This window comes from Ursus maritimus, unplaced genomic scaffold (assembly GCF_017311325.1).
Source record: "Ursus maritimus isolate PB19 unplaced genomic scaffold, ASM1731132v1 scaffold_23, whole genome shotgun sequence".
In the NCBI taxonomy this organism is placed as follows: Eukaryota; Metazoa; Chordata; class Mammalia; order Carnivora; family Ursidae; genus Ursus; species Ursus maritimus.
Window position 1 is genome coordinate 22063701 of NW_024424786.1, and position 15162 is coordinate 22078862.

General features: G+C 37.3%; 2 protein-coding genes across 5 annotated transcripts in view; one reads left to right on the plus strand and one right to left on the minus strand.

The window, feature by feature from the left end:
• Nucleotides 1-1191: 1191 nt before the first annotated feature.
• On the minus strand, nt 1192-2775 carry RAG2 (recombination activating 2). The gene has a single exon (XM_008686789.1). The coding sequence runs from the start codon at nt 2773-2775 to the stop codon at nt 1192-1194; it is 1584 nt and encodes a 527-aa protein (XP_008685011.1).
• Nucleotides 2776-3108: 333 nt separating this feature from the next.
• Nucleotides 3109-15162, plus strand: part of IFTAP (intraflagellar transport associated protein) — a 61001-nt gene continuing 48947 nt past the window's right edge. For 2 of the 4 annotated variants that reach the window (XM_008686785.2, XM_008686788.2), the window contains exon 1: nt 3109-3248. The gene's annotated coding sequence lies outside the window, so the exon portion shown is untranslated. Of the gene's footprint in view, nt 3365-7941; nt 8006-15162 lie in introns of all 4 variants that reach the window. The other 2 variants (XM_040638967.1, XM_008686787.2) reach the window with 2 other exon arrangements.

A 15162-nucleotide genomic window follows, 5' to 3' on the forward strand; every position in this document is an offset into this window, starting at 1 on the left:
CGTTTCCCCTAAATCTGGCCATAGTACCCCCCACACTGTGGACTTTCAGGGAAGACCGATGAATAAAAAGCTATGGCTTAAGCTCTTAGGCTAACGTGAGATGCTTTGCCGGAAAAATACTCCAAAAGGAAAGACATTTCTCTAAGATCACCTGATTATTAGTTGATGTCTTTAAAGCCTCAAAATGAACAGTTTTTTAAACTTTCTTTCTAGAAAGTATCTAATTGAACCTTAGAAAGCTCATTGATTTTTGTAAGTTTCATCGGCAGCAAACTCCACATAATAACTAGATACATGTACACACAAATTTATTTTTCCCCATTTAAAATATTCTACCTATTAACTTTAGAAAATCCTTTGAACTTTTTTTTGCGGGGGGGGGGGAAGTAATACTATTGTTCTTTATGAGATTTAATTGGTGGTCCTTTCTTAGTGTGCTCTCACTTATCTTCTTTTCCCAGAATGCTAAGTGGCAGTGGACTTCAGTTTTCATTAAATCTCTCAAAGAATTTGTTCAAATGACTGGTCTTGGTTCATCATCTGTGCACCAGACGGTGGGGGGATCCTCTGAAGAAAGTTCATGCAGGTAACTTGGTAAAATATAATAAACTTGATGTAGATTCCTTTGCTCATTCTTCATGTCAATGGAGACTGTCTGTCTTATAGTTGAAATAAGCTATATGGAATTTTTCTGTTCACAGGCATAATCAAGAGCCCAATTTAGAGTTAGAGGTGTGCAAAGAGCACTAGCGTGGGATACAAGTGATCTTGGTTTTAATTTTTGGCCAACCACCAAGTTGCTATATTGTGCAAAATAATTCATTCAATTCTTTTAGGTGTTAATTTCTTTATCAGTTTAACTTTGTCTTAACTACTCTGTAGCTTATTTGTAACCAAAAATCATATGAGGGATATAAGCATACCTTGATTATTATTACTTCTTCTGTATTTAAGATTCCTTGAATGAAAAAATTCAGGTCATAAGTTCTCATCTAAGATACCTTTCAGTAAAAGATTTTCAAATATTTAGCATTGTATTATGAGCACTTTTCTTGGCACTTAATTCATAAGACTAAAAGAAATCATAGACATTTTCAATAAAAAATAAAAATATAATTTTCATAATTGTTATGATTCTTTAAAATAGGTGTACAAATTTGATGCACTTGTATTTGAAAGACTTTTGTGAAACTAATCAAACAACCTTCTAAGAAAGGATTTCTTGGCAGGAGTAAGAATTTTCCCAGAACCTTTTTTGTGGAGGGATTTCAGTGGAGGCTTTTTTAAGGGTAGGACTCTTTTGGGTGTTTGCAGTGCTCTTGCTATCTTCACATGTTCATTGCAGTAATACTTGTTGCTTCCTTCTGACAGATGAATGAGCGTGCGTTCTTCCAGATCCATGCACTGGGCATGGACCCAGTGCCCATCTCCATGAGAGCAGTAGATCATGGCAGGTTTGTTGAGCTCAGTTGAATAAAATGGTACCCAGGTGTTGATATCCACATCACAAGTAGGGCAACATGTAATCCAGTAGCCTGTCTCAGACTCATCTTCCTCATCATCTTCATTATAGGTGTCAAATTCATCATCACCATCAAAACTACATGCTTCTGCACTGAAACAAAATTCTTCTGAGTCTTCAAAGGGAGTGGAGTCGCCTGGGTCTTCTGTTGAGGTCTGACTATTTGTGAGTGTCTTCTGATCTTCATTCACATCGTCTTCAGCACATTTCAACATATAGAAATAGAAACCTTCTGAAGTAGCCTGTTTATTGTCTCCTGGTATGCCAAGGAATACAGTTCCATTTCCCATGTTGCTCCCAAACCAGATCTTGCTGTGCTTGATATCCGGGGTCCAATCTGGGGTCTCCATCTCACGAATTTCTATCTTATTGTCCTCGAAAGAGACAATGTTGCAGACCATTCTCTTTTGATTTTCAAGCTGATAGCCACCAACGATAACAAATTCATCATTGTTTGTTTGAGTCAGGATTGCGCTGGAGACAGAGATCCCTCCTGGCAAGACTGCGCAAGTCACAGCTGGGCTACCCAGTGGAAGATCAACCTTTATTCTGTATAGGTTGGCAGGGCGGATGTTATTGGCAAGTGAATGTCCTCCTAAAATATAAATGGTATCATTTCTGGCAATGGAGACATGAAAAGACAGCCCATCCTGAAGTTCTGGAAGTATGTATGACGTAGAGCACCCGAATTCAAAATCCACCAAGAAAACATGGGGCAGACAGTCAGCTACACTATTCCATTTTTCTGTGGTTCTTTGGGCAGAAGGAATGTATGACCGTCCTCCAAAGAGAACACCCATACTTTTCCCTCGACTATACACTACATCAATGGAATGACCATATCTGGCTTCAGGAACATCTCCTACCAAGTCTTTCTCTGTGCAGCGAAAAGTAACTTTTTTGTTGTTCTTGCCAACAATAGACATGACATAAATCTTATCTGAAAGCTCATTGTTTGGTGTTTTCCCTCCATGGATGATGTATTGATGCTTTTCAGACTCTAAGCTGCTTCTGAATATGCAAGTGGCAGGGTAACGAAGAGGAGGAAGGTAGCAGGAATCCTTAGAGAAAACTGCAGGCTTCAGTTTGAGATGGTTATGCTTTACATCAAAATGGAAAACTCCAGTGGGGCAGGACCTCTTTGGCCAGCCTTTTTGGCCAAAGAAGAAAACTTGCCCATCAAAATTCATCAGTGAAAAGCCTGGTTGAATTAAGGCCATGTTATTACTGACGGTTATCATCTGTAGTGACATATTTTCTGATCCTGTGTAGATCTTTTATCTGAAAGAATTTTAAGAAATGACATATATTTCTTCATATAAATCACTATATTTGGATCATCTTACATATAAAAAGCTTGTTAAAAAAAAAAAAAGTTCTTCCACAAGCTTGTAGGGGAACTGAATTAGCAAAACCCAGGAAGCTAGGTTAGCAAAGAGCCGCAGAACCTTCCTTCCCAATAGGATCCAAGCAATTGGGACGCATTTTAGACGTGGACTAGCCTCCCTTAGATTTCTGGGAATTGTAGTCCTTTTTTCCTCACAGATTCCCCGCTTGTCAGCAGAAAGAACTACATTTCCCAGGAATCCGTTCTCTATGGGATGTGTGGCCAAAATAGTTTTTGTGGCTACAGGAGAGGAGACTCCTAGGACGCCTCTCTGAATAAAGACGCTCAAAGTGCGAAGTGACTAGATGGGAGCCAAGGCGGAAAACTAGGGAATGGGAGGTGAGAGTGTCTGACGCAGACCCAACATCCGGGTTACGGGAAGGTCGCAGCACCGGGAGGGGCGTCAGGCAGCCCGCTGCCGGGTGTTGCCGGTGCTTCTCCAGGGACTCAAACAGGTGACCCAATAGGAAGCACTACTGCTTCTGGCCCTAAGGGGGTTGCCTGGAAACCGCAGCCTGAAGGGACGCCCCGGCCGAGGCGAGGTTGCAGACTCCTCCCGCTCTGGGGGACTGGACTCAGTTACCGCTCTGAGCGTCCCTAGGTTTCTGGGACAGGGAGGGGGGTGTAGGTGGGACGAGGGGGACACCGAGGTCACAAAAGCTGTGACTGTTTATTTTACGGAAGCTAAAGATCAGTCTCTGAATACTTGGAGTTCAGGGGAGAAATTACCTGATAGTGATTTACTAGTGGAAACACTGTAATTAGATTTTAGCAAGTGTCACATCAGAGGCCCTTTGTTTTCCTCAATCGCTCTTGCTCCTGTTTTTGGGTTCATGCAGCGATGCAGAGAAGATTCCTAAACACCTCCCTCCCTTCTCCATTCTCTCTCTTCTTCCCCAACCCTCTCCCTTCTTCCCTGTCCCTCTCTCTCTAGAAAAAATACAGTTGCTAGTATTTCAGATTTCTCTTTCCAGCCCAAGACATTTGAAATAATTCTTAAGTAACTATGTAGTAAGCAGGCACTAAGCAAAGAGGTGCCAGAATTATTCAGGATTTAATACTAGTATTATAGTATTTTTAAAAAGGGATTTACTAGATGAAGTAAGCTTGATACATTTTTATTATCATTACTTACCTTAGAGAGATGCCAGGAGCCTTAATAATATACTCCCTGTTTGCAGAGTGAAGTCCTAGGCACCAAATGTTAAACGAAACGAAATAGTACAGATAAGTGACTGTTAAAGAGAAAATTGTTAATATGCTTCAAAAAGTTTGAAACAGTGTATCTGAATATGGCTCTTAGTACTTCAGTCTGGACTCTGAAGGCTGACCAGCTGTATTCAAATCCTGTCTCTGTCACCTACTAACTCTATGAACTTGTAATTTAATGTCTCACTCTCTCAATTTCCTCATCTGTAAAATGAGATAATTACCTACCTCCTTGGTCGATGTTAGTTATGATTAGTAAATTAATACATGTAAAGCACTTAGAACAGGCCTTTGCACACCGTGATAGTTTTTATAATTATGCCTGAACTTATCAAAAGTAAGGTTGTTAGTACACAATTACCTCTGCCAGTCATGGCAGATGATATTTATAACGTTGGAGATGGTTCGAAGGGATTTAGGGTCTGGGATCTGTTCAGTGGGTATAGATTGATTAACTTTTTAGACTAATGAGAATTGGATAAGCATATCAAAGGAGGTGCTGGTGGTGAGTTCAATTTAAATAACAGGGAATAATTCATTTATTCTTCTGTTACCCTTTCTCTGACCCCTCATTAAATATGCAGACTTTGGAGTCTGAGTCCAGATCTGGGCTCTGAAACTTAGTTGCTGTGTAACCATCTTGGGCAAGTTATTTTTTCTCTGTTCTTTCTTTTCTGTAAAATGGGAATCGTATTAGTACCTATTCACTGGGTTGTTCTGAAGGATAAATGGGATAACACATGTAAGTCACAACACACAGTGCCTGGCATATAATGAGCATGGAATAAATGTTAGTTGACTCTATATTTTTATTCTCCCCACAAAGATTCCTTGAACCATTTAGAATCTGTGGTCAGTCTAATGAGATGTTGGAGGGGTGCTTTTTGCCTTGAAGCACTTCTTACACAAGATGTAATTAATTGCTAAATGTTCTGTTCTACTTAGTTTTAGTTTACTTGGGAGATTCCTTAAGGTGTGATATTTTAAATCATCTTGTGGGTTATTAATCCAAGTAAGGACGTGGTGAATGAGAAGCATTATTACTAAAGTCACGAAAGCAAGCCTGTCTCTTCTTCAGACCATGGTGGTTTGTAGGTTTGGCAACTTGCCCTACTTATGAAATAACATGGGTGTTTTCTTTATTCATGGCCTATCCAAGTATACATAGGAGAAGGCTTCTGGGAACTAAGGAAATGCTCTCCATAGGAATTAAAAGGAATATTGCTAACCCTCAGTTCAGTAAATGAAAACCGTAAGTGATTACACTCAGCATATGTGATGATTGTCAAAGAGTTGTCCACTTTGGGTTGGAGGGAGCACTGAAGCCAAAGCCTATTTGTTTTAAACACCTCTGAAGACTGTTATTGGGATGTAGAGCAAGCCATACAGGGGTAATGGATTCCAGATCCCAAGGGATGAGCATACACCAAGAACACTTGCTTTTAAACAGCAAACTTTTTTTAAGTTTTCACTGTAGCCTGTTGGCTTCATTTTAAGGTTGTCATAGGGAATTTGGCTTCTCATAAGTGAAAACATGATTACTGTAGATTAACAGAAACATTTTCTTAGGCAAGGCATAAGGAATACTACCCATTTTTTGTAGCTTATTATGGGTCCCTAAAGATTTATGACCTGTTCTCCCTTTGGTACCCTGCTCTTGGTACACTTCATGATTTCAGGGTCCTAAAACAGTGGTGAGGTTTATTACTGTTAGGATGAATTATCTCCTCTTGTAACACAGGTCAAATATTTGTGCATTTAATTTTTAGAATACCCATTTTAAACCATGACCAGATGACTTACGTATTTAAAGAATAAACAGGAACATCGAAAGTGTTTTCACATTATTTTGCCATATTTATTTAGTTTTTGAAATTTGCTTTATTAACTTAAATATGTTTTCACTGGAGTAGACTATTGTATATTTTCCATGGTCTTAATACGACTATATTAGTTACATCTTGGTTTTTAAGAGTTTTTAAACGGTTATACTAGAGCTAAAATAATCTACTTTCTTTAAATAGGCTAGATAAAAAAGGCAGATTTTGAAAAAGAAGACACTGTTCTTCAACTGAAGGAAGTTTCAAAGTCAACACATTAAAGATTCTTTTTAAAAGACAGAAATAGAGGACCAATAAATTTATACAATTTTCCCAACCCCATGCTAACATTCCTTGGCAGGGAGGTTTTCATTTATTCACTGTGAAGCTAGGGCATAGTTGAGAATCAAAAGAGGACTAATGGTGTGAGGTCTGGGTTTGTAGTTTCCCTGTGTCTGGACTAACTCTTTTTCCTTCCAAAGAAAAGTACTGTACTCTGAGGCATTAAATCTTACTGATCAGCGTTGCCCATGTTTTCCTGATTGCTCCAAGATAGCAGGTAACCTCATGTAACTGCAGTCATTTTGTGCATGAATTAACACTATCTTGCACAGCTAATCAGGTTCGAGGCATACATTATTTGATTTTCTTGCTGGCACTGAAGGCAGGATTAGGTCTTTTTTCTGACACTTATGCCAGAGAAGCATTTATGTACTAAGATTAACACATGGGCTCTGATGCTACAGGAATTGAATCCTTGCAGCAGCCTGACACCAGAAAGCCCCATAGTTTCCAAATTTTACAGCATGCCCTCCCCATCTGGACACCCAATCCATCTGTAACTAACACGCTGCTAAAGGGGAGCATCGTCTTTCCCTGAAAGTTGACAAACGTGGGTGCCCATCTTTTAGCTTTGGTAGAAATGAAGGTATTGGACCTACCTGAAGGCCAGAGGGGTGCTCGCCCCTCTCTGAATCTTTGACGCTAAACCAGGTATTAAATGTCAGCACTTGGGGAAGATTCACTGACTGCCCACTCTGACCGTAGCACGCAGAAGGCTCACAGTAAAGAGAGTGTGTATATGTGCCTACAGATGTTCCAGTGAACACTGATCTAACGGGAGTAACTGACTGTGACCTTTTTTTTTTTCTTGTGTTTAGATGGTTGAGGGAGATATCCACCAGGGTATATTCTCAAGATTTAACTATTTCCTTACCAATCAACAATAGAAACACAACCCACTATGTGTAAAGACAAAAAAAAAAAATCTGGCTGAAACCTGATTCATATTTTTATTAAAAACATTTTAGAAAAATGTAGAAGAAAATGAATATATTTGCTGTGACTTAAATAATACTATTAAGAATCCAATGGTAAATTATTTTTCCAAAAGCAGAGACCACTAATACCAATGCCAGTCATTTTGATCTTGTTGCTCTTCAATGGTCTCATTTTCTTTTAACACAAAGCTCAGAAGTCATTCTAATTATTGGAGGTCTCCTACCAACTTTATATCAGGAGCTGTGGTGTAATATTGTACAGCAGAATGATTATGAAAGTGGGCTTTGGAGTCAAACTGACCTGGTTTTCTTTGCCAGCTCTGCCATTTGCCAGTGGAGTCATCTTAATCTCTAAGCCTCTGTTTCTCTGTCTCTAAAATGGGGTAATAATAGAAGTAGTCTCCTCAAAAGATTGTTGCAAAAAGGTTAAGTCAGATAATATCTTTAAAGAGCCTGGTAGCAATGAATGACAGTTCCCGTTGCTGCATGTCCTTGTCAGCGTTTGGTGTTGTCCGCGTTCTGGATTCTGGTCATTCTAACAGCTGTGTAGTGGTTATCTCCTTGTTTTGGTTTGTATTTCCCTGATGACATATGATGTGGAGCATCTCTTCATGTGCTTATTTTGTCATCTGTATATTTTCTTTGGTCAGGTGTCTGTTAAAGCTTTAGCTTATTTTTTAATCAGGTTGTTTGTTTTCTTATTGTTGATTTTTTTTTTTACAGAAGTTTAAAGCAGCTTTATTCATAATTGCCAAAATGTGGAAGCAACCAAGATATACTTCAGAAGGTAAAGGGATACCTGTGATACATCCTGACAGTGGAATATTATTCAGTGTCAAAAAGGAAATAAGCTATTAGGCCATGAGCAGAGATGGAAGAAACTTAAATGCATATGACTAAGTGAAAGAAGCCAATTTCAAAAAGATACAAACTTTATGATTACAACTGTATGACGTTTGGTTTTTTTTGTATGATATTTGTATGATCATTTGTATGATATTTATTTTTTTATTTAATAATTTTTTAAATTTTATTATGTTAGTCCCCATACAGTACATCCCTAGTTTTTGATGTAATGTTCTATGATTCATTACTTGCATATAACACCCAGTGCACCATGCTATACCCATCACCAGCCTATCCCATTCCCCCACCCCCCTCCCCTCTTGTTTCTGGGAAACAAACTGAGGGCTTATTGTTGAATTTTAAGAGTTCTTTGCATATTTTGGATAACAGTCCTTTATCAGATGGGTCTCTGGCAAATATTTTCTCCCAGTCTATGGCTTTTCTTTTTATTCTCTTGTCAGTGTCTTTGGCAGAACAGAAGTTTTTAATTTTAGTAAGCCCATCTTATCTGTTATTTCTTTTATGGATTGTGCCTTTGGTGTTGTATCTAAAAAGTTGTTGCCATTCCCATGAACTATGAACTTTATGGTTTTGCATTTTTGTTTTGTTTTGTTTAGGTCTGTGATCCATTTGAGCTAATTCCTATGAAGGGTGTAGGTCTGTGGCTAGATTCATTTCTCACTTGTGGAGATCCAGTTGTTCCAGAATCTTTGTTGAAAAGACCATCTATGCTATACTACTGTATTGCCTTTGCTCCTTTGTTAAAGATCAGTTGATTGTACTTATGTGGGTCTATTTCAGTGTTCTCTGTTCTGTTCTATTGATCTGTTTATCTATTCTTTCACTAATACCACACTGCCTTGATTACTATAGCTGATTTCATTTTAAAACAATTCATAAAAAACAGTTACTTCAGGAAAGATATATACCACTCATTATCCCGTCACCTAACATAAAATTTTTTATTGATTTGTGCTCTATTACAGTGTTTATCCAAATATATACACATTTTACCTGGTTATAATGAGAATGCATTTAAATTTCGTTTTATCTTTTTAATATAACATTTCATATACAACTATAAAATGTATATTTTATTTTTACCTTTAAAATTTTTAATCACTTCCTTAAATTCCAGTAGGTAAATGTAACATAATAAACCTGACCATCCACCATTGTTGGTCATTTAATCAGTTTCCATGTAGGTTAGATGATAGAATGTGCAATCAAAGGTAGACAGGTCTGGATTTGAGTCTCAGTTCTGCCACTTACTAGCTAAATGATCCTTTCGAGCTTCAGTTTCCTTATCTCTAAAACAGATGATACCTGCCTTCTTGTAAGGTTTAAAGGATATAAAGTGTCTGGTATAGAAGAGTGTACTCAGTAAATTTTGTCTGATGATGATGATACTATAAATATATTTGTACAAATGAATATTTTAATTCTTTGCAAAATTTTAGGATATATTGTCAGGGTTGACTTTTTAAAAACTGATGAGTAGCTCAGTTGTTTGGCTGGTTTTCATCATTTGAAGTGTAGGTCCATCCTTTGAAAAAGCATCATCATCTCTTCTAGTTACTTCCATGATGATTTTTTTTTTCTTCGTCTGAAAAAGAGTATTGGATTATTTCCCTAACCTGTTTATGGTGTTATATAATGATTATAGTACTTGAAATTCCAGCATCAATGACAGCTCCCATAAAGTTGACATATTGGGTATCTCCACAGTAAATGTAAAATAAGAAATGTAACATGGAAACCATGGGTATGTTTAGGCAAGTATTTCGCCTTTGTGTTTTCCTACTTACATCAACAGGCAGTTTGTTGCTGAATGGGTTATGTGTTTCTTGAAGCAACTGGAAATTAGCAACACGTTTGGAAATGGGTTTCAAGCCCTCAGCCTTTGCCACACCCTCAGGAGGGCATTGAACTTGCAGTGATCTCAGTCAAGATCCTAGTCTACTAAAGTGCTCAGCATAGAAACTAAATGTGAAATAATCAACAGTGTTTACTGATCATCCACTATGTACAGAGGCATTGGAGAATTAGAAAAATTACCACAGACACAGGGCTTGCTTTTAAGGGACATACATGGTAATAGGACGAAGCAACTTTACATCCTTACACTCACCCTTAAAATTCTTAAAAGTTCACCAAGAAATCATAATTATAGGTTACTCAGCCCATTCTTAAACCTTGAGGCAGAATCAAATTCAAATGTTTACTGAAATATGTTGATTTCTCCTGCCTTACATTCAAAAACAGTAGATAATTAAAGAATGCAAGTCAGTGCAATTCCAGAATAAAATAATTTTTATTTAACAGTAGGGGAATAAAAGTAACAGGCTGTACTGACATAATAGTTGAACAATTAGGAAGCATAATTGGAGAAAAACAGAATGCCAGCAATGGAAGACAGCTTCAAGTCCAGTCGCTTTAGTTTTACATTCAAACAACTTAAGGCCAGAGAAGTTAAACCACATCACAAGGGTAACACAGCTGCAGGGGTGTGTATACATGGTGAGTTGAGGGGAGGCAGGGAAGAAACACTCGTGTGAACTCATGACTGTTTTTGTGCAGAGTGACTCTCAAGCATTTCCACCCCTGTTTTATAAATGGGGAAACAAATTACATGGTGGTTTAATGAATTAATAAGTGTCAATGACAACTTTTCATAGCATTCTGATAGGAATAGACAATTTTTACTTTTTAAATAAGTGGCTGATTTTTAAGGAAATAATATAAATAGCATAGGAAAAGGAGGTATTGACGTGTTGTTGAGTGAATCTCATAATGGGAGCTACAACTGAAACTGGCAAAAGGAGAAAAGAGGAAGGAAGGGGAAATATATGGAAGGAAGCAATCTACAGTTAGTATGATGGATTGTCAAGAGAAGAACATGACAAGTGACTTGTCACTTTTTATTTAGGGCAATTAATTAAATATGGCCCCCTGACTGGAATGACTGGTATTTTCCTATGTCTCATTGTTCTGTGATTTAAGGTGGACTCTTTCCTGTAAAATAAAATGGAGAAAAATTTCAGAGGTGATTTACAATGCTGTACTAGAAAAAACATCACTTCAAAAATTTTTATTTTTAAAGAAGGAGGGGTTTTGTGTTTCTTAGTTACTATCTTTGGCTGTAGAAGCCATGTTGGTATATGTGTGTTATGTTGTATACATTAAGGCAACATTGCAAATAAAATGCTGAGATTAATTGGAAGCTGAGAAAGCACTGTATACCTCTTAAAGCTCATATATTATTCCACAGTCATAGGAATTTAGAATAAAAAATAGTTGGGAAATGCATCTTTAAAATCCTGTTTCTTTTAAGAGAATGTCAAATGAAAAGGTCGATTTTATTAGCAAGATCTGGCATTTTGAAACACTTAGAAATGAATTTCTGCAAGCAGAGTTGATTTAGTTGGGTTTGTCTACACCTGCTCCTAACTAGCTACGTGGATTTTGCTTTAAAGCAAGCTTTCTGGTGTTGTACAAGTGCTGCGCACTGTGCAGGTGGCTGACAGGCTCAGAAAGCTGGAGAGGGGGAATAACTTTAATTAAGAGCGGATGCCTTTGTGTTACAGTTGTTCCACAGTAGAGAAAACACAAGCATTAATAGGACATTGCATCCCATGTGAAGGTGGGATTACAATTAAGCTAAAAAATCTCTTATGATTGAAATATTATTGCATGATTATAGAGCTATAAAGTTGATTCAGGAACTCTACTGTCTCTACTGGATTCACAGCTTTATTAGGGTCCTTGAAAAAAAAAAGTTCAATGAAAGACTTAACTGTTATCATTCATAACTCACTGATGTAGTTGATTACATTTCTGAAGATAGGAGATCAGTTTTGAATGTGGTTGAAGGACGTGTATTGAACATTTTTCTTGATAAATGTATTAGTCTAGAGTTAATGCACTCGGAGCTTTATTAGGGGGTGAAGATAGGGTATTTACTTGTGATCATCCGTAACTTGAACTTTTTCTACAAAGGGACTAAACAAAAAGGGTAATGAAAAAAAAGTCTGATTTCCAAAATAGTAGATTTTCTGAAATTTGTCTTATGGGTAAATCCTTCAGATTCCATGTCCACTGGCAATCTAGTGTTTAAAAAACAATAGGGAGTGAGTGGGGAGAGGAAGTTTGAATGCTTAACTGTTTGCATTTTTCTTTGTTTAATGGATTAATAACTATGCAATTGAAAACAGTCTAATAGTTGACCTGCCTCGGTGAGTCAATGCAGACATTTCTGGATTGACTTAAACAGCTTGAAGGAAGAGTATATTTTGGGGAAATAAAATTGATTTTATACAATCTGCTGATGAACAGCAAGGCTTAATGAATGATAGCCTCAAGAAACCTCATTACAGTAGCTTGGATGGCTGAGCTGGGAAGGGCAGCAAATTTTTCAAGAGGAAAGTTTCTGCTTAAACATGTAATTTTATAGATTAGTGTTATTCCCATTCCCCCAGAGCTTTCTGCAGGGGGGAAAACAATCAACATGCATGAGTTCCAGCATTCTTGGTACACTTTTAGTGATAATTTTCTTTTCTTAAATCTTTTTTGCCCTAATTGGCTTAGCCTTCTTCTCCTGCTCCTCTTCCCCCCTGCTTCTAAATTTTGAACTTCAAAATAATTACAGATCACCGGATAGACTTACGTAAAGTTGCAAAAAAAAAAATGTATAAGGAGATTTTATGCACCCTTTTCCAGGCTTTTGCAGTGTTAACATCTTGTGTATCTGTAGTACAATATAAAAATCAGGAAACTGATATTGGTGCAATCCACAGAACATATTCAGATTTCACCCATTACATATACACTAATGTGTGTGTGTGTGTGTGTGTGTGTTTATAGTTCAACTATATCATGTGTGTAGCCTTGTATAACCACCACCACAGTTTAGATACTCAGCTGTACCACCGCTATAAGACTCGTGGTACCCTATTTATATCCGCATCCACCCTTCCTCCATCCCTAATCCCAGCAACCATTAGTCTGTTCTCCATCTTTATAATTATGTTGTTTCATGAATGTTACATAAATGGAATCATGCAGTATGTATGTAGCTTTTCGAGATTGACTTTTTTCACTGAGCACAGTTTCTTTGATGTTCATCCAAGTTGTTACATAAATTAATAGTTCTTTTTTATTGCTGAGTAGTATTCCATGGTATGAATGTACCAGGGTTTGCTTAACTATTCGCCCAAAACTACTTTTGGGTAGTTTTCTGTTTTTGGCTGTTATGAATAAAGCTGCTATGAACATTCATATACAAGTTCTTGCATGAGAATAAGACTTTATTTCTCTGGGATAAATACCCAAGAGTGAAATTGTTAGTTTCTATGGTAAGTCCATTTTTAGTTTTGAAAGAAACTGCCAAATTATTGTCCAGAGTGGCTGAATCATAGCAATGTATGAGTTATCCAGTTTTAATGCATCCTTGCCAGCATTTCATGTTCTCACGATTTTTCTGGTGATTTTTCTCACACATTCTGAGGCGTGTATAGTGATAGCTCATTGTGGTTTTAATTTATATTTTTTTAATGGCTAATGATATTGAATATCTTTTCATGAGATTATTTGTCATTTATATATCCTCTTTGGTAAAATATCTGTGGATATTTTTAGGTTTTTTATTTGGATTTTTCTTTCATATTGGGTTTTGAGAGTTCTTTAAATGTTTTATGTGCTAGTCCTGTGTTGTATTTGTAATTTATAAACATTTTCTCCCAGTCTATGATTTCTCTTTTCCTCTTCTTAACAAGATCTTAAGAAGATCTTAGAAAGATCTTCTTAACAAAATCCTTCACAGAATAAAGTTTTTAATTTTGATGTGGTTTAACTTATCACTTTTTTTCTTATAGAGCATGCTTTTGTTATCAAGCCTATGAACTCTTTGCCTAGTCCTATGTCTTAAAGATTATGTATTTTTTCGTGTTTCTTTTATAAAATCCACTATTTTGCCTTGAGATGTTTTTATTGTTCCTACTAACTATTACAGCCTTCATTTGAAAATACTTTCACTCCATTCCATATTGCTCTAATTTAAAAATAATCACCACGTGGGTCATCAGAGTCATTCCTGTTCCAAAGATGGAGTCCTGTATAGAATGCATAGATTATAATCCTCTTTAGGAAAGGAGCTAGATCTGTTTCTGTTAAGGCAGCTTTTGTGGTATCTGTGTTCATGGTAAGCATGTACTTAGCCCACATTTTTTATTAGATGCAGTTTTTAGAATGGGTATCTCCTTTTACTCTTTTCCTCACGGTGAGATTTTGTCAAGGAAAAAAATATAGCTGAGACAGGCCTACTACTAAAACCTTCACATGGATGACAGTACAGCTTCTGTCATTGTTAAGTTATGTAGTTAATAGTAAACCCCAAGCTTTTCCCAACTTCAAGTGTTTCCTTTAAAATTCACTGCAGAAATGATCCGTGAGAGACTATGGACTCTGGGAAACAAACTGAGGGCTTCAGAGGGGAGGGGGATGGGGGAATGGGATAGGCTGGTGATGGGTATTAAGGAGGGCATGTATTGCATGGTGCACTGGGTGTTATATGCGAGTAATGAATCATGGAACTTTACATCAAAAACTAAGGATGTACTGTATGGTGACTAACATAATATAATAAAAAATCATTATTAAAAAAAGAGAAGTGTACCTAGAGGAGGTGTTTTTTTGTTATTTTTTTGTTGTTTGTTTCAGAGAGGGAAGGGGGGGGGAGAGGAAGAGGGGAGGGACAGAAGGAGAAGGAGAGAGAGAATCTTAAGCAGGGCTCAATCTGACAACCCTGAGATCATGACCTGAGCCGAAATCAAGAGTCGGACACTTAACTGACTGAGCCACCCAGGTACCCTGGGGAAGTCTTTATATAGAGGTCTAGATGCTTATGCCATCAACATTTTGGTGACAATGAAGAATTCTGTGACTTAAGTGTTAGGAAAGGTTCACTGGGAGAAGTTTACAACTTGAAGTGCAGCGTATTCTTTGATACTAGAATTGTATGTTTTTATCTCATCCTGATAAAACACAGTAGAGGAGTTACCGTGCACACACACACACACACACACACACACACACACACAC